Source organism: Ursus americanus, chromosome 19, assembly GCF_024610735.1.
Source record: "Ursus americanus isolate L20-20 chromosome 19, mUrsAme1.1.p, whole genome shotgun sequence".
Classification (NCBI taxonomy): domain Eukaryota; kingdom Metazoa; phylum Chordata; class Mammalia; order Carnivora; family Ursidae; genus Ursus; species Ursus americanus.
The window spans coordinates 23,684,225-23,710,972 of NC_142145.1; the positions used below are offsets into that span (position 1 = coordinate 23,684,225).

Here is a 26,748-nt window from a genome sequence, read left to right on the forward strand (position 1 = left end):
AAAAAAAAATAATAAGCTTTTGAGAAAATAATAACTAGCCGAGAGTCTCAACTTGGCTTCCCAGACAGGCTCCTTGTTGGTAATGAGGACAGATCTGTGCCCTTTAGTAGTAGGGGCAGAGCGAGCATCTCTCAGGGTGTTTGAGGAGCCCAAGGAGAATAGGGGTCTATCTGGAAACCCCCGTGCCCTGATAGTAGGAAAAGAGCCTCACTGGTGCAGGGGAGAGCTGGCCGGGTCTCCTGGTCACACTGACAAAGGCAGCACTGAGGAGATCAGCCTGCCATTGCAGGGAGGGTTTCCGGGGTCTGTGAGGAAGCAAGTGCCCCCCCCACCCCGTGTCAGGCTTAGCTGCACAGCCGCGGACACCTGATGTGAACATCATGGCCTGAGGATAAGACGGGAAACTGCTGGGCTCTTCTGGGGTCTTCCTTTCTGAAATCCTACCTCCAGAGCATGAAACGTGCAGCTGCAATGAGTCCCCAGTGATTATTTTTGGATGCTGGTGATGAAATAAGGAGCTGCCCAGGTGCTGCTGTTAGGAGTCTCCCCACCACCTCTGGGGACCAGCAGAGCGTTCAGAGCATCTCTCCCCGGGACTCCCTGCAGAACTGAGCCAAGGAGCCAGCTCCTGTTTATTGGGCACTTACTGTGTGCCAGGCACCAGCAAAGCACTGGATCTTCCTGCATCTGGATAAAAATTCTGAGGAAAGACTCACTCTCGGTCCCCCTTTCACACACAAGGAAACTGGGGCACAGCGAGGTGGAAGGACCTGATTGGACACATGCAGCTGATCAAGGATGAGCTGGTCTAGGAACACAGGTCTCTCTGCCTCCAGCCATTCTTAACTCCCTGATGTCCTGAGTCCCCGGTCCACCTGGGTGTCAGGAGCCACAAAGAGCTGGCCTCCCAGAAGGACACATTATCTTTGCGTGAGAGTCCTAGGGTGTCATCTGTGTCCGTAGCAGGATGCCGTCATCAGCCCATCTGCAGAACGTAGTTCTCCCTGAGATCCTTGCAGAGGAGCAGGCTGTGCCTGTGTCCCTGGCCGCCACCGCATTTTTGCCACCTCCTGCACCCCACACTAGCTCCAGCTAGAAGCCCTCACAGCCCAGTCCTCCACTCTCACGGTGATCTGACCCAGCTAGGCTGCCCGGAGGTGACAGTCGGGCTGAACCTCACTTCCAGCCCAGAGTGGAGAAAAATTGACATGGCTCGTCTACCACACCTTCCCTCCCTGAGCCCACTCCCCTCGGGCAGGAACGCTTCAGCCTCCAGGGCAGGAGGTACAGAGAAGGTTGAGTTTTCTTTTTTTTTTTTCTTTTTTTTTTTTTTTTAAGATTATTTATTTATTTATTTGAGAGGGAGAGACAGCCAGCGAGAGAGGGAACACAAGCAGGGAGAGTGGGAGAGGAAGAAGCAGGCTTTTAGTGGAAGAGCCTGATGTGGGGCCCGATCCCAGAACGCTGGGATCACGCCCTGAGCCGAAGGCAGATGCCTAACCACTGCGCCACCCAGGTGCCCCAGGATTGAGTTTTCTAAACAGATGGCCCCCTAACTGGATTTCTTGTGATTACTTCAAGCAAGGCTGGCTGCCTGACCAGAGCTAAAGGCATGTCCGGTTGTAACCAGAAGGTTTCCCTGGCCTGTAGGAGGATCTCTCGTGGCACTATCAGAGCAGGACTTATTCTGCTTGGACACCCAGAGCAGGTCCCAGGCTGGAGGTCCCACAGCTGCTGTTGTGCTGCTCCGCACAGCTTTTCGGGAAGCTTCGTTTCCGATGTGAACTAGTCATTGATTCCTGATGCCCCAGCTTACTGGTATTTTAGCCAGCAGCCTGGTCTACTTGGAGCTCCCATAGAGGACAGCAATGAAGAATAATGAGTGACTGTTGCTTACTTGAAAAACCCCTTCTTCCCTTTCACCACTGGCGACTTTCACCTGCTACTGTCACCTGCTGAAGCGCCAGTTTTTGGCCATGTTGACACGGGCAGTTGATGCTGGTCCTGGATCCTCCATGCTCCCTCTGTGTGAGCCCATCTATGGTGCTCTGCCCGGCCCCCTTCCGTACTTGCACCAGGCACACGGGGGGCTGCTCACTTGCCTGTTGTCAGTGTGGGTGCCCAGTCCACAGGGGCACAGCATGGACAGAATCTTCCAGGGCATCAGTGTGTGACGTCAGAGTCTTCCAGGGTGAGCTGACAGGTGGTGAGAGGGATCCCTCGCCCCACAGAGGGCCTCCTTGGAAGAGGGGATGCCGAAGGGGTCCTTTGTCTCAGAGCTAGCGATTAGGTTGCAGCTTTTTGTGCCAGCGAGTCCCAAGGCAGGAGGGCCCTGTGTGAAAGACCAAGAAAGCCTGAAAAGCAAAGGCTGCAGATCTGGGAACCCAACTACGTTGTTCCCACAACTTACAAATGGGCTGTAAGGTCTGTCCAGCCACACATAGAAGACTGACCGCTGTCAGCCGGCTTCCGCTCTGCCACTGCTCATAAACGCTCCCTGAACGTCCGCTTCGGGGTTCTTTCTGTCCCTCTATTGTCCCCAGGTTCACAACAGAGTTCTGTCGGGGGGATGCCAGGAGAGCACTCAAGCGTGCCGTGATGGTGAAATCTAATTCCACCTCGGAAGTTCCCTTTTTAACGGCCTTCGTGTTTTTTACCTGCCCCCATAACCTTGCTCTCTACTCTTTCTCCCCTCTCTTCCTCCGCCGGTGCGCTCACAGAACAAAGAGTTCAAGACGCTGTCGGAGCAGCTGTCAGCTGTCACTTCCACACACACCATGGAGGTGGAGAAGCTGAAGAAGGAGCTGGCCCGCTACCAGCAGGGCCACGGTGGGGACAGCAGCCTGAGGCTGCAGGAGGAGGTCGAGAGCCTGCGGGCTGAGCTGCAGAGGGCCCACTCGGAGCGCAAGATCCTGGAGGATGCCCACACCAAGGAGAAGGACGAGCTGAAAAAGGTATGTCGAGGCCAGAGGGAGCGGCTTGGCGGTGGGCTGGCTAACAGAACCCCTTCGGGGCACTTTCTTCTTCCAGCTTTAAAATCACCCTGGACTTCACCAGGCTTGTGCCCATGAACGGACTATCTCTCTGCATTTAGACATAAAGTGCTCACGCTTTGGGGGAACCCACATGCGCACATGTCCATTCACCTAACATGTGTGGGTTAAGTTTTGCCGTTAGCTGAACGCGGTAGCATCTCCTAAAAGGAATACGCGTGTGTGCCTTTGGGCATATTTCGTGTAGTCTAGAATTAGCCACTGAGTCAGCTCTGCGGCCCGAGTTCTCATTAGCTAGAGGCATGGTACAGAGGCAGGGGCACCCTCTAGACATCCCTACTCATAGTAATCCTACTTTGGGGAACGTGCCCTAAGTTTCAGGGTGGATAGTTTCGGCCTGACTCATGCATTCTGGTTGGTGTGCTCTATAGGTTTTCTCTCCGCCCCGTAAAATAGAACTTCCTGAGATTGGCCCCTACTCTCCCATCTCAAAAGTCAGGATACAAAGAGTCCCTTCTCTCCCAAGATAACTATTCAAGCTGGGGAATGCCGTGTGCCCACTGGAGAGCCTCCTGCTGTGTCTCTGCAGTGACCCACACACCACAGGGCAGATAGCACCTAGTCCTCTTGTTCAGTGCCTCCAATACTGGAGAGTTGCAGTGGGTTGAGAATCTAAGGACGGGGGAGGGATTCAGTGTTCCTAATCTTGGAATAACTTTGAGTGTTTAAGAATTAGAGCAGGGGTCACCTGGGTGACTCAGTTAAGCATCCAACTCTTGGTTTCAGCTCAGGTTGTGATGGGTATGGGCTTCGTGCTCAGTGGGAAGTTTTCTGGAAGATTCTCTCCCTCTGCCCTCCCCCCACCTGAGTGTGTGTGTGCGCGTGCATGTGCTCTCTCTCTCTCTCTTTCTCTCAAATATTTTTTAAAAAGAGCAGATGAGGAGCGCCTAGGTGGCTCACTCAGTTGAGTGTCCAGCTCTTGGTTTTGGCTCAGGTCGTGATCTCAGGGTCATGAGATCGAACCCCACATTAGGCTCTGTGCTTTGGTACAGAGATTGAGATTCTGCTTGAGATTCTCTCCCTCTGCCCCTCCCCCTGCTTGCACGTGCTTGCTCTGTCAAATAAATAAAATCTTAAAAAAAAAAAAAAAGGCTAAATGCTGCCACAGAAAGGGTTCTGGGGCAGACATTGGAATGGCCAGATTCTTCTCCGTGTCCTGCCATTACCGAGTGCGCATGGGAAAGCTCACTGCCTTAGCTCCCTCAGCTGGTTGTTTTAAGTGTGGATTACCTCTCAGGCTTCTTCTGGACATTGCAACTGGCCAGCTCCGTGAGATGGACCCCAGCCCTGCTCTGTAGTGCTTCCCTCTTGCTGTGGCCAGAGCCCTCAGGCACAGCTGGGGAGCATGCAGACTGCTCTGTGTGAGATGCAAGCCCGAAGAGCCAGTTGAGCCAGCTGACATGGTTTCCCTGTCCCAGGCCAAACTTCCGACCACCAGCCACTGCTTTGCCCGAGCCTGGGGATTTCGCAAGCATCAGAGATGGGGTCCACGTGTGGACTGGGTGATGACTACAGTGAGAAGGGGGGCTTCCCGGAGCAGGCAGCCAGCCTAGCCCAGAAAAGTAGGCGCTTCTGCCCCTAGTATGTCACCCAGGCAGACCTGCCCGCTCACCCACCACAAGGCCTGATGTGGCCTGCCTTCTTTGGGAGAAAGCATGTGGTACTAGGAAGCTCCCATTACAATGTAGCTGTAAGCCTGTAACCTACCAGCCGTGGAATTCCACCCTTGTGTGTACTGACCGTGGGAACAGATGGATGGTAACCCTTCCATGTGATTAAAACACAAGGCAGTGGAATCCAAAGGCAGAGAAGGTGCCAGGATTAGAACTGGAAACCCTTGAGATTGATGACCCCGGGAGAAAAAAGAGAAGCAATTTCCCTGCATGGGCACCCGAGTCAGGGCGAGGCGTGTGGGAAGTCTGTTCACCCAGCAGATCCACAAAACGTGGGTGTCTCCGGTCTTCACCCCACAGAGAGCTCTTGACTCCTCTGCCGCCCAGCCTCCTTATCTACTTCCCCTTGGGCACTGTGGTTTGAGGACTTAGTGCTCTGGAAATGTCTGAGTCTCCATCCCGGGGAGCCTGAGGGTTTATAATATGAAACTCTTCCCCAGCACGGAGTAGCAGAGAAGAGGGTGCTTTCCTCTGCTCCTTACAAAAATTATTTCCTAGGGGTGTGTTGAGCTAGGTCTTAAATACAATGAGAGCTTGAAACTGCCAAGAGAAAACAATTCAAGGACACTGCAAGAAGGAGAACAATAGGCAGAGAGGCAGAACAAGAAAAGCACCTTCTCTGACTCCAAAATGTAAGCCAATCCCCAGCTAGTTAACAGGAGAAGGAACTGGCATAAGATGATTCATTAGCTGCAATGTCCAGCTCTCTCCAAGAAGAGAGAAAGTGGAAGCAAAATGACCACCTTCTCCAGGGTCTTCAAGACCTTTCTATTCTGGTGGCTGCGGGGAGTGGGTGGAGAGACGGCTAGCTTTTATTCCCCTCCTTCATCTTTTGTGCCTGGCCAGGGTTTAATATTTATCAAAGGCACCATGTTCAATCTTAACAAATGCTGAATAATCAGACAATTGGTTTCCTCTCAGGCTTGTCTAGAGGCTGCTGTGCCCTGAGCAAGATTGATGAGACCGTCCGAGCACAGTGAGGAGCTGACCGAGGGTGGATGTTAATTAATGGGCTTGATATGTCCGTCAGCAAATGCTTTATTGGAACTGGCAGCCTGGAAAACTTTGGGCTCCCCACTGCTGACGATATTCCTTGTCTGGCCACGAGGCTGCACTGCTTTGGGCTGGGAGATGCTGGGTCTCCCTGAGGGCAGGAACTCCCCCCCCCCCACATCCCTTGGCTGCGGACCTGTCTAATCAGTTTGTCCCATGGTTTCCTACTAGAAACCTTGCACTTGGCCCTTTTTATAGTTTAAATTTTACCCGACTTGGGAAAAGACAAAACCAAGAGCTCAGAGATAAATTCGTGTCCCTGAAGATTAACCAGTAAAGGCAGTTCTTGAGCCTGAAGCTGGGGTATTTGTTTTATTTAACTCAGCAGGGACTAAATTAGCCCCATAGTGATAGGATTTAGCCCCAGCGTTGGTTCCGATGATTTGTCCCAAGTAACCTTGAAGAAGAAACCCTCCCAATAACATTGCCTGCAAGAGGTAAAAGATCCCCTCCCCGCCCCGAACTAAGAGAACCTGGAGCTGCTGCATGATGTTTGAGTCCCAAACTCTGGCAAAGGTACTATTTATCATGCTGAAGGGGACACACCTGCCTGGTTCTGTGTTAAGCCTGCATTCCTGACCATTCACAGAAGGGAGGCCATTTAGCTGCACAAGTTTGTCACCGGCCATGCCTGCCAGCAAACTCCCTGTGTGCTAGCTGGCTGGGAAGACAGAGAGGTGGCCAGCACCTGGGGACATGTGATAGGGAAGCATTGTCTCTGCCCTCCCGCGGTGTGGAGCACAGGGTGGGACTGGAGACCCTTCCTGCAGAGTGGTGCAGGCCAGGAAGAAAGCAAAGCTCCCTGCTGTCACTTTGAGGTATGGAGTTCCTCAGAGGCCTGCCTTCATGAATCAAAGACTTGGAGGGAGACCGGGGGAGGAAAGGAGGCTGAGGCCTGGTAGAACACGGCCGCGGGTACACGCCATTGACCCTGGCTTGCTCAAACGAGTCTCCCCGGATCCTAAGTGGTTACAGTGAAGTTACATGATCTCAGACTACCCTCCTAGGAATGGAGGTTTGGGGTGGTGGCAGGCAAGCGCTACTGGCCAGGCATGCCTGACTGCTGCATTCCATTGCAGATGCGTGGTGACTGACTGTAGATGCCCAGGGGAAGGGGGGATGAGGGCGGTGAGTGAGCTGGGAGCCTTCGCAGGAGGCCACGTGCTCTGGAAGCCATCTGTATCTTCAGAGAGTGGTTCCAGGGAAGCAGGCTGGTGACCTGACACACAGTGACTTACAGCCGGCTAACTCAGAGGTCACAGCCCTGTGCCTCGTTCCTGATCGAGGGGGACCGGAGTCCTGCCCTCCAAGCATGGCGCCAGGGTCGAGCTCCACATGAGGCCCCATCGAAGCTTGCTTTTGTAAAGGTGTTGGCTACATACAGCGTGTGCATCGAGGAACAGGAACGCTGTTCTGATGATTTGCCCAGCTAACTTAAAGGTGCTCATTGGGTGAACTGTCTTTAATAACAGAAAATAAGATGCATTTGAAGAGTATTTTTTCCCCCACATTGTGTTTCTCTTGAATCGTTTGATTAAGCAACTCCTGTGTTCTCGATGTTTTAATCGACCATAAACCCATTCATTTGATAAATAATGGAAACCTTTTTTTCAATGGAGGAAAGCACGGGCCCCCTGACTGGACATGCAGGGCTCCTCACAGGCTCGGTCGCATTGGGGGTGACGTGTCATGTGATGACGTGACAGCCTGGCAGTGGTCCGTGGGCCCAGGCTGAGCAGGTGGGTGAGGACACAGAGCCGTCTGACTGGGTCTCTGGAGTGACAGGCAGGCCCTGTAACCTGAGCTTGGAGCTTGTGGGCTCGCCCCACACCTGCAGGATAGGAGGCCTTCCCGGAAGAATGAATCATGGTCCAGAGCTAGACAAGGAGGAGACCCCCCAACCCCAGAAAGGCTGGGGAAGGGAGCATGGCAGGGAAACAGGGACACAGGCAGAAAGCAGAGGGTGGGGAGAAGGTGGGCCCATTTTAGGGGTGTGTGTGGAGGAGTTGAACTTATCCTAAGGACAAAGGGAGTGAAACTGTCTTCCAATTCTCACTTCTCCCCACCAAGCCTCGTCCTTTCTCAGCCCCCACCCCTGTCCGAACCACACATGACCACAGCCGCGCTGTTCCATTCCCAAACCATGGCTACCATCCCTCTGCACCATGTCACGTTTCCACCTAGAGCTCCCTTGGCTGCCTGCAGATCCCTCGTGTCTGGTTGAGACAACCTGCTTCTCCTGGGAAACCTCCTGGACCTCCCTCTGTTCCTTGTTACCTGTGTTCATTCTAAATCCCCTCATCACAGTGGCTCTGGACAAGAGGCAGTGTTGCGGGAGCTTTGGCAATGTCCGGAGACATTTTAGCGGTCACAGCTGGGTTGAGGGCAGGAGGGCCGCAGGCTTACTGGAATCCGGTGGGTAGAGGCCAGGATGCTGCGGAATGTCTGACAGGACAGCACCCCCTGCCAACAACAAAGATTTAGCCTCACATGTCCGTAGTGCTGAGGCTTAGAAACCCTGCTTGACAGGAATCTGCTGCGGCCCTTACTGGTTTCCTGCTGCAACACACCTGTCCCCCCTTCTGTTGCGGGGGACGCTCTCAGAAGATGGTTGCCTGGAGTGTTGCTTACTTTGCCTCTCCAGCTCCCCGCACGGAGAACCACGTCAGGGAGTGTCTGATGGGTGAGTGACAGCCTCGCCCTGCATCCGCCGGGGGCCAGAACAAGGCTTGGTGAGTGGCAGCCCGTGATGATGAGGGGCGCCTCTCGGTGCTGCTGCTTCTGTACGTGCCCCCCCCTCCCACCACTGAAGCAGGTTGCCGTCTCCGCAGACACACGGCATTGGCTGTGTTCGTTATAATAGGCAATAACTTGTTGATGAGGAACAGTTTGGTGCAGTTAGTTACGTGCATAAATCTTTTCACCAGCCTTTTCTCGTTTGGGAACTCCTGTGGGGGAGGCAGAACACGCCCAGCTGCCTGACTTTCCGTGAATGGGCTTATACTCTGCCTGGAGGGCGAAGGCTCTGCTAACCACCCAGGGTGGCGTCAGATGACCCATGCTGGTCAGAGCCTCACGCTTGGACCTCTGAGCACCGCCTCTGCGGGAGGACTTGCAGTAGAAACTGAGTCCGTCGGAATTGAGAGAATGAAAAGCAGCAATATCGTGTAGCAGAGAGGGGACAGTTTCCTGGAACGCAGTTTTGAGCACATTTTGAAGGACATTGGAAACTTTGCAATCGGAAGACTTTGGTTCGTATAGAGACTGTTGATGAAGTAAGTACTTGGAGCTTTTTGTAAGCCTCCAGAGATACTGTGTATCTGGGGTGAAAGAGTGAGCCATCTGCAGACCCATCAGTCCCCCAGAGGAGGGGACTCACCCGTGAGAATCGCTGCCTTCTGAGCCCCTACGGAGGGAGAAGACGGGTGATCGCTCCCCTGGACTCCAGCCGTGTTCAAATTCTCTCCTGACCCTTCCCACCCATGATACTGAGCGTGGGAGTCCGGGGGAAGCTGTCCTCTTACCGCCCAGCACCTTCGGCTGAACTTGAAAGCTAGGGAGAAGGGAGGGTGGGTAGCATTTACTCAAAAATAGTTGAAATTCTGATGTCAGGAAGGTTTCTGCCCTTTAGCCAGCATCCCTGGGGCCTCCTTTCTTGCTTTTACTGCCAAAGGGCTCTGGCAGAGTTTGAAAGGTGTTTCTCTGATGGGAGTGCGGGTGGGTCCATCAGGGACCTGTCTCCTAGGCAGCCGTCCCCGGAGGTCACCCTCTAGTCTCAGCTACCAGGAGCATGGTGTTGTACCAAGACATCCTCTTTGCGGCTCTTTCTATACAGGCTGGGAGGAGTCCTCGCCTGCACCCCACCCCGATACGTCATGAATGTACCAAACACGGCCAGAAGTGAGGACTTGAACCGGGGAGCGAGGCCATTCATTGCGTCACTCACCAGTCTTAGAGCTGTCTGTGGAGAAGCTCGTCACTCAGAGCCTGTCTTACACTCCTCTTTTTATCTTTTGTCACATTGAGCACAGGGTACTGTGCTTAGTGGATTGGCTTATTCGTGGAATGATTTTTTAGTAGCTTTACTGAATATAAAGCACATACCATAGTTTACCCATTTAAAGTGCACGGTTCAGTGTTTTTTAAATGTCAGTTTTAAAACTATCGCAGTCCAATTTTAGAATTTTTTATCACCCCCCCCCAAAAAAAACTCTGTATCCATTAACAGTCACACCCTATTCCTCCCCCCCGCCCCCATTCCCCATCCCAGCCTTAGGCAACCACTAATCTGGACATTTCGTATAAATGGAATCATACCATACGTGTGACTTTTGTGACTGGCCTTTTTCACTTCACATCATGTTTTCAAGATTTATCTGTTGTAGCATGGATCAGCACTTTATTGCTTTTTATTGCTAAATAGTATTTCATCCTATGGACGTGCCATATTTGGTTCATCAGTTCATTGACGGACATTTGGATTGTTTCCACTTTTTGGCCCTTTTGAGTAATGCTCCTGCAACCATTTGTATACAAGGTCTTGTGTAGGTATAGGTTTTCATTTCTCTTGGAAACCTAGGAGCGCAATTGTTGGTCTCACTAGGGTTAAAATACAACGTTCCAGGAACTTGCAAAGCTGCTGTGCTGGCGTATATTCCATCAGCGGGATATGTGAACTCTGATTTCTCCACATCCTCACCCACGTTTGTCATTATCTGTCTTTTTGTATCATAACCATCGTAGTATATGTGAGGTGATGAATCATTGTGGTCTTGGTTTGCGTTCCCCTAATGATGTTGAACATCTTTTCGTGTGCTTATTGGCCATATGAAGAAGTGCCTATTCAATTTTCCCCCCATTTTTTGATTGTATTTCTTTTTCTCCGTTCAGTTGTAAATACTCTATATATTCAGGGCCCAAGTCTTGTATCAGATAAATAATTTGCTAATATTTACTCTCATACTGTGGGTTGCCCTTTCCTTTTGATAGTATCCCTTGAAGCATAAAAGTTCTTAGTTTGGATGAAGCCCAATTTAACTGTTTTTTCTTGGTTGCTTGTGCTTTTGGGATTGTATTAAGAAACCATTGACTAATCCAGGGGCACAGAGATTTGCTTCTATGTTCTCTGCCAAGAGTTTTATAGTTATAACTCTTCCATTTAGGTCTTTGATACATTTTCAGCTTATTTTTGTATACAGTGTGAGGTAGGAGTCCAGTTTTATTTTGTATGTGGAAATCCAGTTGTCCCAGCCATCTGTTGAAAAGACTATTCTTTCCTCATTGAGTTGTTTTTCTTCTCCAATTGCCCTGTCTAGACTCTCCACTACAACGTTGGATAGTTTTGGTGAGAGCCGACATCCTTGTGTTTGTCCTGACCATGGATGCGAAAGGCATTCAGTGTTTCACCATCAAGGCTGATGTCATGGGTTTTGATGGATGCCCTTTATCAGGCTCAGGAAGACCCCTTCCATTCCTAGTTTGTTGAGTGTTTTTATCATGAACATTTGGCAGCATTTTGTTAAGGGTGGTTGCATTTGTATTCATAAGAGAGAATGGTCCGTGGCTTTCTTGTGATATCTCTGTCTGGTTCTGGTGTCAGGATATTAACTGGCCTCGTAGAAGGAACCGAGAAGTGTTCCCTCCTCTTCTGGTTTACAAAATAACCTGTGCAGAAGAGATAGTAACTTTTTCTTCCAGTTTTTGCTAAGTGGTGGAGTGATGCTTAAGCCATTAAAGGCACTCCGCTTAGCGCCTCTTGAAGGTCATGTTGCAGAAGCATCTACAAACACTCGTCAGCGGCTCTGTGCTGTGCCTGCTGCTCTTACTCCATAGACGTCATCTCATTTAGTCCTGACAGCAGCCCGGAGAGATGGGTGTCCGTGTTACAGAGGGGGACCTGCGGTGTGTAGAGCCAGAGGTCTGTGGCCGTAAAGCTCCTTGTCTGTGCCTTAGGCCGGATTTGCCGTGCTCTGATAGCAGTGTGATCGCGGGGGTCTTTTCTGTGCTGACTTGGCGGTGGTTCAGAGAGCCTCCAGGGAAGTGGGACTCAAGTCTGGATGCCCGGATGGCACGTCCTCCTCCTCCTCTTCCCGTCCAGTTTCTGCAGTGCTCACTTCCTCACCTCTGTCACGAAGGCAGGGATGCAGCATTGCTGGGGAAGAGGACTTGGTGACCTGCAAAATGAGTCTCCAGGGGGTCCAGAGAGAGAATGCAGAGGGGGCTCCGTTGCACTCGAGCTTGTGTGCTCCAAGAGAAATCGACCCCTTTCTCATGCTCCTTGATAACAACTGATCATTTCTAATTCTCTTAGAGTATGTCTGAATTGTTACATTTTTAAATCTATACAAATATTTGCCCCAATCCTGAATAGCCAACAATTTCCATTTTTAAAAAGCTTGCCACACATGGTTTTAATTCTTCTTTCTCTGAGCAGACCAGAATTTTTCTTTAATTAATATTTTCTTTTTGTGCCATTTTCAGTACCATTCACTTCGTGCTTCCTTTGGGGGTCTCATCAGAAGCCAAACACTAGAGCTCCCTTTCCTCCTGCAGCACCCTCGCTGTGCTGGTCCAGTGAGACAGGCGAGGGCAAGTGGGATGAAGACCAGAGAGAATTCTTCACTGTGAGCTCTGGGCTTTCCTGACACTCAGATTTGAGAGCTCAAGATTTACCAAGACAAGCAACCAAACACAGGAGGCGAAAGCCTATTATTGTTGTCAGTTCCTGCACACGGCATGTGAGTGTGGTGCTGACTTTTCATGAGGTTTTTGTGGGCGTTGGAAGACCATGAAGAGTGGTGAGCTCATCTGTCTTGTTTTAATGGGATTTTTCTTTCAGTGTAACAGTTTTTCCCCTTGAAATGAAAGCAGTTGTGGCTGACTTGATTTTCTTTTTTTTTTCTTTATTTAAAATCAATTAGCCAACGTATAGTACATCATTAGTTTCAGATGTAGTGTTCTGTAATTCATCAGTTGCGTATAACACCCAGTGCTCATCTCATCACATGCCCTCCTTCATGCCCATCACCCAGTTACCCCATCCCCCCACCCACCTTCCCTTCTGCAACCCTCAGTTTGTTTTCCAGAGTCTCTCATGGTTGGTCTCCCTCTGATTTCTTCCCATTCAGTTTTCCCTCCCTTCCCCTATGATCCTCTGCACTATTCCTTATATTCCACATATGAGTGAAACCATATGATAATTGTCTTTCTCTGAATGACTTATTTTCACTTAGCGTAATACCCTCCAGTTCCATCCATGTCTATGTAAATGGTAGGTAGTCATCCTTTCTGATGGCTGAGTAATATTCCATTGTATATACGGACCACATCTTCTTTATCCATTTGTCTGTTGAAGGACATCTCAGCTCCTTCCACAGTTTGGCTATTGTGGACATTGCTGCTATGAACACTGGGGTGCAGGTGTCCCTTTGTTTCACTGCATCTGTATCTTTGGTGTAAATACCGAGTAGTGAAATTGCTGGGTCATAAGGTAGCTCTATTTTTAATGTCTTGAGGAACCTCCATACTGTTGTCCAGAGTGGCTGTACTAGCTTGCATTCCCACCAGCAGTGTAAGAGGGGGGTGCCCCTTTCTCCACATCCTCGCCAACATTTGATGTTCCCTGTCTTGTTAATTTTAGCCATTCTAACTGGTGTAAGGTGGTATCTCATTGTGATTTTTTTTTTAATGATTTTTTATTATATTATGTTAGTCACCATACAGTACATCCCCGGTTTCCGATGTAAGGCTCGATGATTCATTAGTTGTGTATAACACCCAGTGCACCATGCAATACGTGCCCTCCTTACTACCCATCACCGGTCTATTCCATTCCCCCACCCCCCTCCCCTCTGAAGTCCTCAGTTTGTTTCTCATAGTCCATAGTCTCTCATGTTTCATTCCCCCTTCTGATTACCCCCCCTTTCTTTATCCCTTTCTTCCCCTACCGATCATCCTAGTTCTTATGTTCCATAGATGAGAGAAATCATATGATAGTTGTCTTTCTCTGCTTGACTTATTTCACTTAGCATTATCTCCTCCAGTGCTGTCCATGTTGTAGCAAATGTTGAGAACTCGTTCTTTCTGATAGCTGAGTAATATTCCATTGTATATATGGACCACAACTTCTTAATCCAGTCATCTGTTGAAGGGCATCTCGGCTCCTTCCACGATTTAGCTATTGTGGACATTGCTGCTATGAACATTGGGGTGCATATGGCCCTTCTCTTCACTACGTCTGTATCTTTGGGGTAAATACCCAGTAGTGCAATGGCTGGATCATAGGGTAGCTCAATTTTTAACTTTTTAAGGGACCTCCACACTGTTTTCCAGAGTGGCTGTACCAACTTGCATTCCCACCAACAATGTAGGGGAGGGATCCCCTTTCTCCACATCCTCTCCAACAATTGTTGTTTCTTGCCTTGTCTATTTTTGCCATTCTAACTGGCGTAAGGTGGTATCTCAGTGTGGTTTTGATTTGAATTTCCTTGATGGCTAATGATTTTGAACATTTTTTCATGTGTCTGTTAGCCATTTGTATGTCTTCATTGGAAAAGTGTCTGTTCATATCTTCTGCCCATTTTTTGATTTGTTTATTTGTTTCTCGTGTATTGAGTTTGAGAAGTTCTTTGTAGATCTTGGATACCAGTCCTTTATCTGTAGTGTCATTTGCAAATATATTCTCCCATTCCGTGGGCTTCCTCTTAGTTTTTCTGACTGTTTCCTTGGATGTGCAGAAACTTTTAATCTTGATGAAGTCCCATAAATTCATTTTATCTTTTGTTTCTCTTGCCTTTGGGGATGTGTCATGAAAAAGGTTGCTTTGGCCGATGTCGTAGAGGTTGTTGCCTATGTTCTCCTCTAGAATTTTGATGGATTCCTGTCTCACATCGAGGTCTTTCATCCATTTGGAGTTTATTTTTGTGTATGGTGTGAGATAGTGGTCAAGTTTCATTCTCTTGCATGTAGCTGTCCAATTTTCCCAGCACCATTTATTGAAGAGACTGTCTTTTTCCCACCGGATGTTTTTTCCTGCTTTATCAAATATTAGTTGCCCAAAGAGCCGAGGGTCCATTTCTGGGCTCTCTATTCTGTTCCATTGGTCTATGTGTCTGTTTTTGTGCCAGTACCATGCTGTCTTTGTGATCACAGCTTTGTAGTACAGCTCGAAATCTGGCATTGTGATGCCCCCAGCTTTGTTTTTCCTTTTCAACAGTTCCTTGGAGATTCGGGGCCTTTTCTGTTTCCATACAAATTTAAGGACTGTTTGTTCCAGTTCTTTGAAAAATGTCCTTGGTATTTTGATCGGGATAGCATTGAAAGTGTAGATTGCTCTGGGTAGCATGGACATTTTAACTATGTTAATTCTTCCGATCCATGAGCATGGAATATCTTTCCATCTTTTTATGTCTTCCTCAATGTCTTTTAAGAGTGATTTATAGTTTCTAGAATATAGGTCCTTTACGTCTCTGGTTAAGTTAATTCCAAGGTAACGTATGGTTTTTGGTGCTATTGTAAATGGGATGGATTCCCTAATTTCTCTTTCTTCGGTCTCGTTATTCGTGTATAGAAATGCAACTGATTTCTGAGCATTTATTTTGTATCCTGCCACGTTACTGAATTGCTCTATAACTTCTAATAGTTTGGGAGTGGCTTCTTTTGGGTTTTCCATATAGAGTATCATGTCATCTGCAAAGAGAGACATTTTGACTTCTTCTTTGCCAATTTGAATACCTTTGATCCCTTTTTGTCGTCTGATTGCTGTTGCAAGGACTTCTAGTACTATGTTGAATAATAGTGGCGAGAGTGGGCATCCTTGTCGAGTTCCTGATCTTAAGGGAAAGGCTTCCAGCTTTTCCCCATTGAGAATAATATTTGCAGTAGGCTTTTCATAGATGGCTTTTATGAGATTGAGAAATGTACCTTCTATTCCTACACTCTGAAGGGTTTTAATCAGGAAAGGATGCTGTATTTTGTCAAATGCTTTTTCGGCATCGATTGAGAGGATCATATGGTTCCTGAGTCTTTTCTTGTTGATATGATGTATCACGCTGATTGATTTGCGAATATTGAACCACGCTTGCATCCCAGGTATGAATCCCACTTGATCGTGATGGATAATCCTTTTAATGTACTGTTGGATTCTATTAGCAAGTATCTTGTTGAGGATTTTGGCGTCCATATTCATTAGGGAAATCGGTCTGTAATTCTCCTTTTTGATGGGGTCTTTGCCTGGTTTGGGGATCAAGGTAATATTGGCCTCATAAAATGAGTTTGGTAGCTTTCCTTCTGTTTCTATTTTTTGAAATAGCTTTAGGAGAATAGGTATTATTTCTTCTTTGAATGTTTGGTAGAATTCCCCAGGAAAACCGTCTGGGCCTGGAGTTTTGTTATTTGGAAGGTTGTTTATCACTGACTCAATTTCTTCATAATTAATTGGCCTGTTTAAGGAATCAATTTCTTCCGGTTTCAATCTTGGTAGTTTATAGGTTTCCAGGAAGGATTCCATCTCTTCCAGATTGCTTAGTTTATTGGCATATAGCTGTTGATAAAAATTTCTAATAATCCTTCCAATTTCAATGGTGCTCGTCGTGACCTCTCCTTTTTCGTTCATAATTTTAATAATCTGGGTCCTTTCTCTTTTCTTTTGGATAAGTCTTGCCAGGGGTCTGTCAATTTTATTGATTCTCTCAAAGAACCAGCTTCTAGTCCTGTTGATCTGCTCTACTGTACTTCTGGTTTCTGCTTGATTGATTTCAGCTCTAATTTTGGTCAACTGCTTCCTCGTGCGTGGATTAGGCCTGTCCCTCTGTTGCTGTTCCAGCTTCTTAAGGTGAGAATATAAAAACTGCATTTTAGATTTTTCTATTCTTTTGAGTGAGGCTTGGATGGCTATGTATTTCCCCCTTAGGACTGCCTTTGCAGTATCCCATAGGTTTTGGACTGTTGTATTTTCATTCTCATTGGTCTCCATAAATTGTTTAATTTGATTTTTGATTTCCTGGTTTATCGAGTCATTCCTGAGCAGTATGGTTCTTAGTCTCCAAGTGTTTGAGTTTCTTCCAAATTTTTCCTTGTGGTTGAGTTCCAATTTCAGAGCGTTGTGGTCTGAGAATATGCAGGGGATAATTTCAATCTTTTGGTATCGGTTGAGACCTGTTTTGTGTCCCAGAACATGGTCTATTCTTGAGAATGTTCCATGGGCATTAGAATAGAATGAGTATTCTTTGGTTCTGGGGTGTAGTGTTCTATATATATCTATGAGGTCCAACTCGTCGAGTATGGCATTCAAAGCCTTTGATTCTTTGCTTAGTTTTTGCCAGGGTGTTCTGTCTATTTCTGAGAGTGGAGTGTTGAGGTCCCCTACTATTAATGTATTTTTATTTATATGTCTCTTTATTCTGGTTAAGAGTTGGCTTGTGTATCTTGCTGCTCCCCTGTTGGGGGCATATATATTTATAATTGTCATATCCACTTGTTGAATACTTCCCTTAAGAATAATATAGTGCCCTTCTGCATCTCTAACTATAGTCTGTAGTTTAAAATCCAATTTATCTGATATGAGAATTGCTACCCCAGCTTTCTTTTGAGGTCCATTTGCGTGAAAGATGGTACTCCATCCCCTTACTCTCGGTCTGAATGCATCTTTGGGTTTGAAATGAGTCTCTTGTAGACAGCAAATGGATGGGTCATTTCTTTTTATCCAATCTGCAACCCTGTGGCGTTTTATGGGATGGTTCAAACCATTTACATTAAGACTGATTACTGAGAGATATGATTTTAATGTTGCCATGTTGCCAGTAAAGTCTTTGTTTGTATTGGCTGACTTTCTGTTCTGTATCACCCTTGGGGCCTTTTTACTTTTATAGAACCCCCCGTAATATCTCCTGTAGGGCTGGTTTCGTGGTTACGAAATTGGTTAGTGACTGGCGATTCTGAAATGTCTTTATTTCTCCATCAATTCTGAATGACAGCCTTGCTGGATAAAGGATCCTTGGCTGCATGTTTTTCTCTGAAAGAGCTTTAAATATGCTCCCCCAACCCTTTCTCTCATTCCAGGTCTGTGTAGACAGGTCTGACGTAATTCTGATGCTTTTGCCTTGGTACGTGAGAAATTTCTTTGCCCTGACCGCTTTCAATACTGTATCCTTGCATCTAATATTTGCGAATTGTACTATGACGTGACGTGGCGTAGGTTTGTCATGGTTGAGCTTGGGAGGGGTCCTCTCTGCCTCTTGGACACGAATGTTTGTTTCCCTTGCTAGATTAGGGAAGTTTTCAGCTACAATTTGTTCAAATATCTCTTCTAGACCTCTGTTTTTCTCCACCCCCTCGGGGATGCCGATGATTCTAACATTGGATCGTTTCATTGAGTCAGTAATCTCCCGTAACCTACATTCGTGGGCGTGGATTTTTTTAAGACCATCTTCTATTTTCATTTTTTCCTCTATTAACCCATCCTCCAATTCACTAACCCGTTCCTCTGCTTCTGCGACCCTGGCCGTCAGAGCCTCTAGTTTTGCCTGCATTTGGCTCATAGAATTTTTAATTTCTGTCAGATTCGCTCTCATTTCTGTCCTTAGGGATTCTATATTCTCAGTAACCTTTTCGTTAATAGTTTTTTCAATTCTACTCATCATTTTGACCATCGTTACTCTGAATTCCATTTCTGATAATTTGGTTACATCCATATCCATTATTTCTGTAGCAGAGGCCACTGACTCACTGTCTTTTCTTTGCTGGGGGGGGGGGGGGCTTCTCCTTCTTGTCATTCTGATGAAGAGAGGTTGCGGGGTTTCCAGAGCCCAAATTATTGACTGGGTCCCAGGCCATGCCCCTTGTTTTATACGGATCTTAGGGATGTGGGCTTCTTCTTTAAAGATTTTATTTATTTATTTATGTGGCAGCCAACCAGCGAGAGAGGGAACAGAAGCAGGGGAGTGGGAGAGGAAGAAGCAGGCTCCCAGCGGAGGAGCCCGGAGCTCCTTTCCGGAACGCCGGGATCACGCCCTAAGCCGAAGGCAGGCGCTCAATGACTGCGCCACCCAGGCGCCCGGGTTGTGGGCTTCTTGATTTTTCAGCCTGCCTTCTGGGGGAGGGGCCTGCCGCGCCGATACTCAGGCAGCCATGTTTGGGTAGAGTCTCCGTGTCCCCTGCGAGGGGGGATGGGGATGGGCACTCTCTGAGCCGGTATTTCCAGGCTTTTGTTCTCTGGCGGCTTTCCCTGGCGGTTTGCTGTGCCTCTTCTGAGAGTCAGAGCAGCAGCGGCCAAATTTCAGCCTCTGTCACAGAACAGAGGGATTGCGGCCTGTTCTCTACTAATGTTCTGGCCACTTTAACTCTGTTTCTGTTGGTGCTGCTCAACCCTGCAGCGTCCCGGGATGTGCGCCCCACACCCGGCGTCCCAGCCCTCACTTCCAGGGCCGGCGCGTCTCTGTCCTTTGTGTTTCTAACGCCGCCAGCCGCCCCGCGCGCGCTCCCGGATCTCCCGGTCGCAGTCTGGATCCAGTGAGCGCACCAGGATTCCGGGGTTCCGCGAGATGCCTGGTGGCGCGCGCACCCGGCTCACGGTCTCAGTCTGCTGTTTTGCGGGTGCCGACCACGAGCCCGCCCGCTCTCCCGTGCAAGTGGCTACCGCTTCCTGGTGCCCGAACGCGGCGGCTCCCTCCCCCTTCCGTTTATCTTCCGATATCTGTGCAGTTTCATGGCTCCCCGCTTCGTACCTCAATACTCAGCGCTGGAGATGTTCATTTGTAGAGATCCAGATGCGTCTTCCTGCGTCTCAGGCTGGTTCCGTGGTTGTTTAGGCTGGTCTGGTACCTATCCGGCTCGACTCGGGGGACCGGCTGAAAACGGTGTCTCCTACTCCTCTGCCATCTTAACTCCTCTCATTGTGATTTTGATTTGTATTTCCCTGATGACAAGTGAGCATTTTTTCATGTGTCTGTTGTATTGGCTGCTTGATTTTCTTATAAAGAGCATTTAAACATAACCGGCTGAACTTCAGACCCCACAAAAGGAGCCTTGCCTTTACCCAGCTTTACAGGGCAAACATTTTCTCCTGTTGCTCTCCCTTTCAGCAAGTTGCAGTCCTGGAGCAAGAAAATGCGCTCTTAAAAGATGAGAAAGAACAGCTTAACAACCAGATCCTGTGCCAAGAGAAAGGTAAGCGCAAAGTGCTTGATTTTTCATTTTGGAGTTGAATTTCTTTTCCACACTGATTTTCCCCCGAAGACTCCTAGCAAGAGCAGAGTCAAGACGGTGTACTGGAGAGAAGGCTTTAATACTTATAAAAGAACGATGGTCTTTACGACGCGGCTGTCACTCTCGGTTTCAAGAGTTGAATGCTGTGAAACACGCATATAATGGACAAAGTAGTGCATGGGATTTGGAGTCCAGGGGACCTGCACTCAAAGGATGACTACCATATGCTACTGCCTGGCTTTGAGCAACTCCCTTAATGGCTATAGGCCTCAGTTTCTTCATCTGCAAAATGGACATGAAAGTATAAACCTCAGAAGTATGAAGCACTTAGCGTGGTGCTTGACGCATAATGAGCACCTAGGAGCTGTCATTGCTGCTGGCGTTAAACTTTAGCATCCATAATACATGCTGTGGTTTCTTCTGATAATGTTTGCTGAAGGAGAAGGTCAGCGGTCAGATCCTAGCAAACCCTGTGCTACCATCGACCCTCCACGTGCTGCCTGGCCAAAGAGCAGCAGTGGGTGGCCACAGACCCCAGTCCTTGCCTGGCTCAGTGGGTTCCTTAAGCCAGTCACTCACCTCTTCCCATCCTTAGGTCTCTCCCCCACCTGAAGCACCTGAGGGCACAGTCCCGCCCAGCGTGAAATCTCGTCGAAAACTTGAACTTTTAAATTTTCCTGTAAAAATGATTTCTTTCTACTGATATAAAAAGTTTTGGTAGGGGGAAAGCCTTCCCTCCCTCAATCTCCCTACACTTCAAGAACATGGAAGATCAGGAATTAGGACAAAACTAGGGAAAACTGGGTTCTTCCAGGGACGTTGCTAGCAGTTGCCGTGACAGTTGGTACGTTAAGGGAGGGAATGTCATGTAGGCTGCCTGCTTCTCCCCTACTTCCCCAAAAGCAGGGTGGGCTCTCCCCCTTCTCTGAAGACTTATGCCACCATAACCAGCCCTTTGCTCTGCAGTGGGTGAGGTTGCCGGATAAATGCACCAGGGGTCCGTGGTAGGAGCTCAGCATGGGCAGCCTTTTAAAAAGAGATTAATCAGAGGGGCACCTGGGTGGCACAGCGGTTAAGCGTCTGCCTTCGGCTCAGGGCATGATCCCAGTGTTGTGGGATCGAGCCCCACATCAGGCTCTTCCGCTATGAGCCTGCTTCTTCACTCTCCCACTCCCCCTGCTTGTGTTCCCTCTCTCGCTGGCTGTCTCTATCTCTGTCGAATAAATAAAATCTTTAAAAAAAAAAAAAAGATTAATCAGAAAGCATGAGCCAATTGATACATGTGAGGGGAATCCATTCAGAAAGCAAAACTGCAGCTTAGTGTGCTTGCTTTCCAGATGAATTTGCCCAAAACTCTGTCAAGGAAAATCTCCTGATGAAGAAAGAGCTGGAGGAGGAGCGCTCCCGCTACCAGAACCTCGTGAAGGAATATTCGCGGCTGGAGCAGAGATATGACAACCTTCGGGATGAGATGACCATCATCAAGGCAAGGAGGTCCCCACCCCTGTCCCTGAGCCAGCCCCGCATCTGGCTTCCCACCCCCATCCTTGACACTTCTGGCCGCCGCGCTGCCATCCGACGCTATGGTGCACCTGTTCTTGCTATTCCTGCCGATGGTTCTCACATGAGGAAGGAACGGGGCCAGGTGATCATTCCCTGAGATGGCTCCTTTTCCAGCTTTGGGGTCTTACGAAGATCTTGGGAGCCTAAGGGAGAACCCCACCCAGGTGTATGCTGTCTGTCTCGTTCCCTGTTGAAACAGCAATGGTGTGGGGGGAGTTCTGATCTCTGCATCCCTGGCATGTACTGCAGAGAGACCCCCAGGGTCTGATTGTTTCTCCCAATCTTCAGTGAAACGCAATAGACACAGAAACATCCTATTTCAGGAGTTGTCAGTCTTTTTTACCCCCACGTAAACATTGCCTCCAGAAATGTGTCTTCAAACAAGATTGATAAGTTAATTGCATAGAAACCAGGAAGGAGAACCTAAATAGGAACATATATAAATACAAAATTTTCTGACCAAGATCAGTTTTTACTCTCAAAGCCGAATCACGCAAGGGAAAAAAAAGTATTTTTAAATGAACGGTATAAATGGTAACCTCTATTTCTAATATGCTTACTATTTTCATAAAATTGGTGGAGCACAAGTTGAAGTATGAGGCCATTAGAGGCAGGTTTGCAACATTCTTTTCCGGGGTGGGGGGCCGGGGGGGCACAAGGACAGGACGGTGTTTGTGTACGTTCAGGGCAAGACCAGGAGGTACGGTTGTTTCCCCAGGACTTTTCAGAGAAATCGGCCAGTGTTAGGGATTTGAATCTCATGAGGAGACTCATTAGGGAGTTCAGTCCTGCCATTGGGGTTCCGTTCTCATGATCATTTTGTTAGATGGATGACGGTAAGAACGGTCAATGACATTTTTGTGGGAATAGCTCCGTTTAGCCATTGTTCCCAGACACAGTGACACCAATTCTAGAATCTACTGGCCTTTGAAAAGGAACAGTTCTCGTTACCATTAGTTATGAGTTCTCACATTTTTCTCCAACAGCAAACCCCAGGCCACAGGAGGAACCCATCAAACCAAAGTAGCTTAGAGTCTGACTCCAATTACCCCTCCATCTCCACATCTGAGGTTGGAGACACAGAGGATGCCCTTCAACAGGTGGAGGTGAGTAAGGCAGGCTGGCGGCTGCTGTCTGTGGTCCAGGGGGAGTGGAGCTGTTTGAGGTTTCCTAGCTGTATAGAGACTTCCTCTTCCAGTTGGTGGGGCTTCTTCCTGATAGAGGGATTCCTTGGACTGCAGAGTGCACTTACAAACAGTACCCTGGAGTTAGTATTTACTGTGCAAAGTGATAACATTACTGTTCACCTTACTATCCAGGGAGAAAGGAAGAAGGTCAATCCCTGGTTGTCACTCTTGTAAAACTGAGAGCCTGTTGCAGAGAGGTAGAATGGCTGATTTGAGAAGGAACAGCTTTGGGGTGCCTGAGTGGCTCAGTCAGTTAAGCCTCTGACTCTTGATTTCAGCTCGGGTCATGATCTCAGGGTTGTGAGATCGAGCCCTGTGTCTAGCTCCACGCTGGGTGTGGAGTCTGCTTGAGATTCTCTCCCTCTCCCTCTGCCCCTCTATCTCTGATTTAAAAAAAAAAAAAAAAAAGAGGGGCACCTCGGTGGCTCAGTTGGTTAAGTGTCTGCTTTCTGCTCAGGTCATGATCCCAGGGTCTTGGGATCAAGTCCCGCATCGGGCTCCCTGCTCAGTGGGGAGCCTGCTTCTCCCTCTCCCTCTGCCTGCCACTCCTCCTGCTTGTGCTCTCTCTGTCAAATAAATAAAATCTTAAAAAAAAAAAAAAAGAGGAACGGCGTAGTCATTAAAATAGAGATTATCATCCCCATTTAGTGTCACAGCCCATATAGAATACCCATACATATGCAAGAAATTTTTTCCCTGACCGAGAAGCTGGATCAAACTCAGAGAAGAATTATTTGGAATATTTGGAACCACACGTTTGCTGAGTGACTACGTCTTTGTCTCTAAATACTGTACCACACAGTGGACTTAGTAACCTGTGTGTGGTTTTGTCAAAGGTACATAGACACAATTTTTCCTCTGGCATTTCTGAAAAGAAGAAAATCACAAGCAGATAAGACCTTACAGAGCACATGAGAGACCTCGAAGAGAGACAGTCATGCACACAAATGTGCTCTGAGCATGTCTTTGTGCCAGGCACCACGGGTGAGCCCCGGAGAAGGAGTGGTCACCAAGCCAGAGTCGGCCCCTGCCCTCACGGGGCTTGTCGGGTGCAGAGTCCAGCAACAGTTGGGTGATGGGGGAAGTTTGTAATATAACTGCGGGTAGGTGTGATGCGTATGACGAGAGAGGGTGAGTGACAGAGTAAAGGTGGGGAAGGATAGAAAAGGAGGCCCCAGGACAAGAAGGCAGTCTGTCGTACCGCTCAGCGTGATCTGCTGCTGGCCGGGAGCACCTGCTAAGCACTTAACACATGCTTGCTTAAGGCCCCTGGTTTTCCCATTGCGATCTCCTAAGACTGGGTCCTGGAGGCTGCAACCACCTGAGCTCCAGACGGGCCACACAAGTGTACATGTGGCCTTTCTTGTGCAGACATAAGTCCTTCCATTGGTGGACTTCGTTCTTCAAGGAAGCTGAGGCTGGTTCATGGGGTGAGCCTGAGCAGTGAGCCCCATGCTGGCGAAGCAGGAAGCACTCCTGAAACGCATGTTGAGCCAAGTTCTGTTGTCACACGCATATATACGTGTACTTTAAAAGTCTGCAGGGATATGCTCGTGCAGACACACGCCTTTGTACATGCATACCTACACACAACAGAACCCCAGGGGGCAAAGCCAGGCCTGAATCCAAAGGGGAGAGATCTGGGAAACGGATGCTGTATGGTCTGTGGGAGAAATGGGTCCCATGGCAGAGAAGCCTTGGTTCTGTTTCAAGGTGCGATCGAGTGGTGTTTGACGCCACGTCTTCGGTGATCGGTAACCACACTGATTCTTTGTCAGGAAGCATTCAGGCCCGCGCTTTACCATTTCTCTGGTGGGAGACCATTTCCATAAGCGAGCTCTTTTAACTTCCAAATAAAATAACTGTGTCTTTTCTATTCTTGGAATGTATGAGTGGTTATCTTAAGTGGCTCTCACAGGAATATAAATGGCCAAGACTCAGATGTTATCTAGACAGAAAATGAGCCTGGGGTGCCAACTTTACTATGAGAACGGATGGTTGGTTGGCACTGGCTTTGCCTCTGGGGCGTGGATTGATGTCTGGGCGGAGAGAGAAGACAGGCAGCTGATAGAGAGGCAGGCTGTATGTCCCCTGAGGCGCTGATGCTATTGAAACCTCCTTCCTGGCTCCCTGTGTTCCCCTGAAGGACATTGGCCTGGAAAAGGCGGCCATGGACATGACGGTCTTCCTGAAGCTGCAGAAGAGAGTGCGGGAGCTTGAGCAGGAGAGGAAGAAGCTGCAGGTGCAGCTGGAGAAGAGAGAGCAGCAGGACGGCAGGAAGGTCCAGGTGCGTGCTGGGGCTGCAAGCCTGCAGCGTGGCCCCCGGGTGTTGGCGTCAGATGACCCAGCACCCTCCTCCCAGGCTCCTGTGGCAGGCTGTGAGCACTGGGCTCCTGAGGGTGCTGGGTGTCAGGGAGGAGCTTCTCCTGTTGGTGTCATGTTGGTTTTCTCTGCCTGCCGGTGCCCCCACACCACCCCAGATTGACAAGAGTAGGCTATCCCAAGTACCCCCAGGGCAAGGGATTTCCAGAAGAAAGCGTTGGAGGCGGGGGGAGCCTGTGGCATTGTCTCCTATTCGCCAAGAGGACTGGGATGTGTGATTCAAGTATAAATATAAGCCACAGTCAAATTTTAGCAGAGAAAAGTGCTTGCCCCTAATGTGGAGGCTAGCATGGACTTGAGTTTAGCCCCGCTGGGGGAGGGGTAGACCAGGTTTGCAGTCGCTCACCTTCTATCCCGTGATTGCTCCCTGGCCTCAGCCCAGATTATCATCCATATCTTGGATCTCGAAAGGATATTGCTTGAAACCTTAGTATCCCTAGATCTGTCTGTCTGTCAGGGAGCCGCTCGGCACCTGTGCAATGCTCCACGCTGTGCTCATAGTAGGTATTCAGAGTGTTTATGAAATGAGATAAAAATGTAAGAGAACGCCGTAGCCACTGAGGAATCTAGGATCCTGGTTGGGAGGAGCAGGCATAACACGGGTGGAAAGTACAGAATAACGTCTGTAGTGCTCAAATACGTGCAAGCTTGGGTACGGACTGGTGCTGCGGGAGTGGACGGAGCCCGTGGAAGTTAGTGATATGGACGGAGGAGCCACGTGTTGTCTCTTGGGAGGTAGAAGGACCACTTCTAATGGGGTAGAAGGCGAGCCTGATGTGGGTCATATCGTTAGCCAACCCCCTAGCGGATTCATCAAAGGCCTGTGCTCTGTTCTTAGGCCTGATTTGCCCGTGGTGGGGTTCGACCCGCTTCCCGCATCTCAGCCCTGCCCCTGCTCCTAGCTCTGCACACGGTCTCCTTTTGGTAACACCTGCCTTCCCTATCCCTTCAGATGTGATACAGGCACTGATCTGTATTGCTAGCATATTCTTGGGTGTTCTCCTGAGCGCTAAGTGGGGAGGTACATCTTGTTGATGGACTTCAATCTCTAAGGTGGATTAGCTTCAGAATGGAGAGTGAAAGGATTAGGTTTACAAATGACTTGGTCCATTAGAAGAGAAGCTGCCCTGACAGGCAGCATGAGTCAAATGTATGAAAAGCCACCTGATGACATCAGACCGTCCCTGACATCAAAGTCTCCAGCCCACCCAGCTATCCCTGGATGTTCACTCTCCGGGTTCCCCACCACAGAATTGCTAAATAATTTTGAAATCTTGGCTTTAGGATTTTTCTTTGTCTGATACCAAATTAAAAAAAAAAAATCCCTTTCTTGAAAAGCAATCACTGAACGAGAGTTAGAACATAGGCTTGCCCCCTAGCCCTGAATGTATGTTGAGGATCTCCCTTTGAGGAGAAGGGTCTTGTTTTTGACAGTGTAGTAAGAAAGGCAGGAGTGGGGCAGGGGATGGAAGCTACGGAATGTACAGCACCCTGAACCTGAACTTGCAGAGGTCATGCTCTTGGATCTGCCCTTGGTTACAGGAGGGATACTGAGCCACCCGGATCTTTCCTCTGGAGAGACATGCCCCGGGGTGTCAGCTATAGAGAGAGACCATGCTGTGGAGGAGGAGGGAC

The 26,748-nt window shown here is 48.7% G+C and overlaps 1 protein-coding gene across 2 annotated transcripts in view; it reads left to right on the forward strand.

Annotated features, from left to right (window-relative positions):
- The window catches only part of MYO5B (myosin VB), a 340,915-nt gene that overhangs the window by 279,356 nt on the left and 34,811 nt on the right, over positions 1-26,748 (forward strand). For both annotated transcript variants that reach the window (XM_087869830.1, XM_087869831.1), the window contains exons 22-26: positions 2,721-2,954; positions 19,858-19,942; positions 21,319-21,467; positions 22,531-22,650; positions 24,878-25,018. In XM_087869830.1, coding sequence (XP_087725956.1) covers positions 2,721-2,954; positions 19,858-19,942; positions 21,319-21,467; positions 22,531-22,650; positions 24,878-25,018 — 729 coding nt within the window. The remainder of the gene's footprint in view (positions 1-2,720; positions 2,955-19,857; positions 19,943-21,318; positions 21,468-22,530; positions 22,651-24,877; positions 25,019-26,748) is intronic.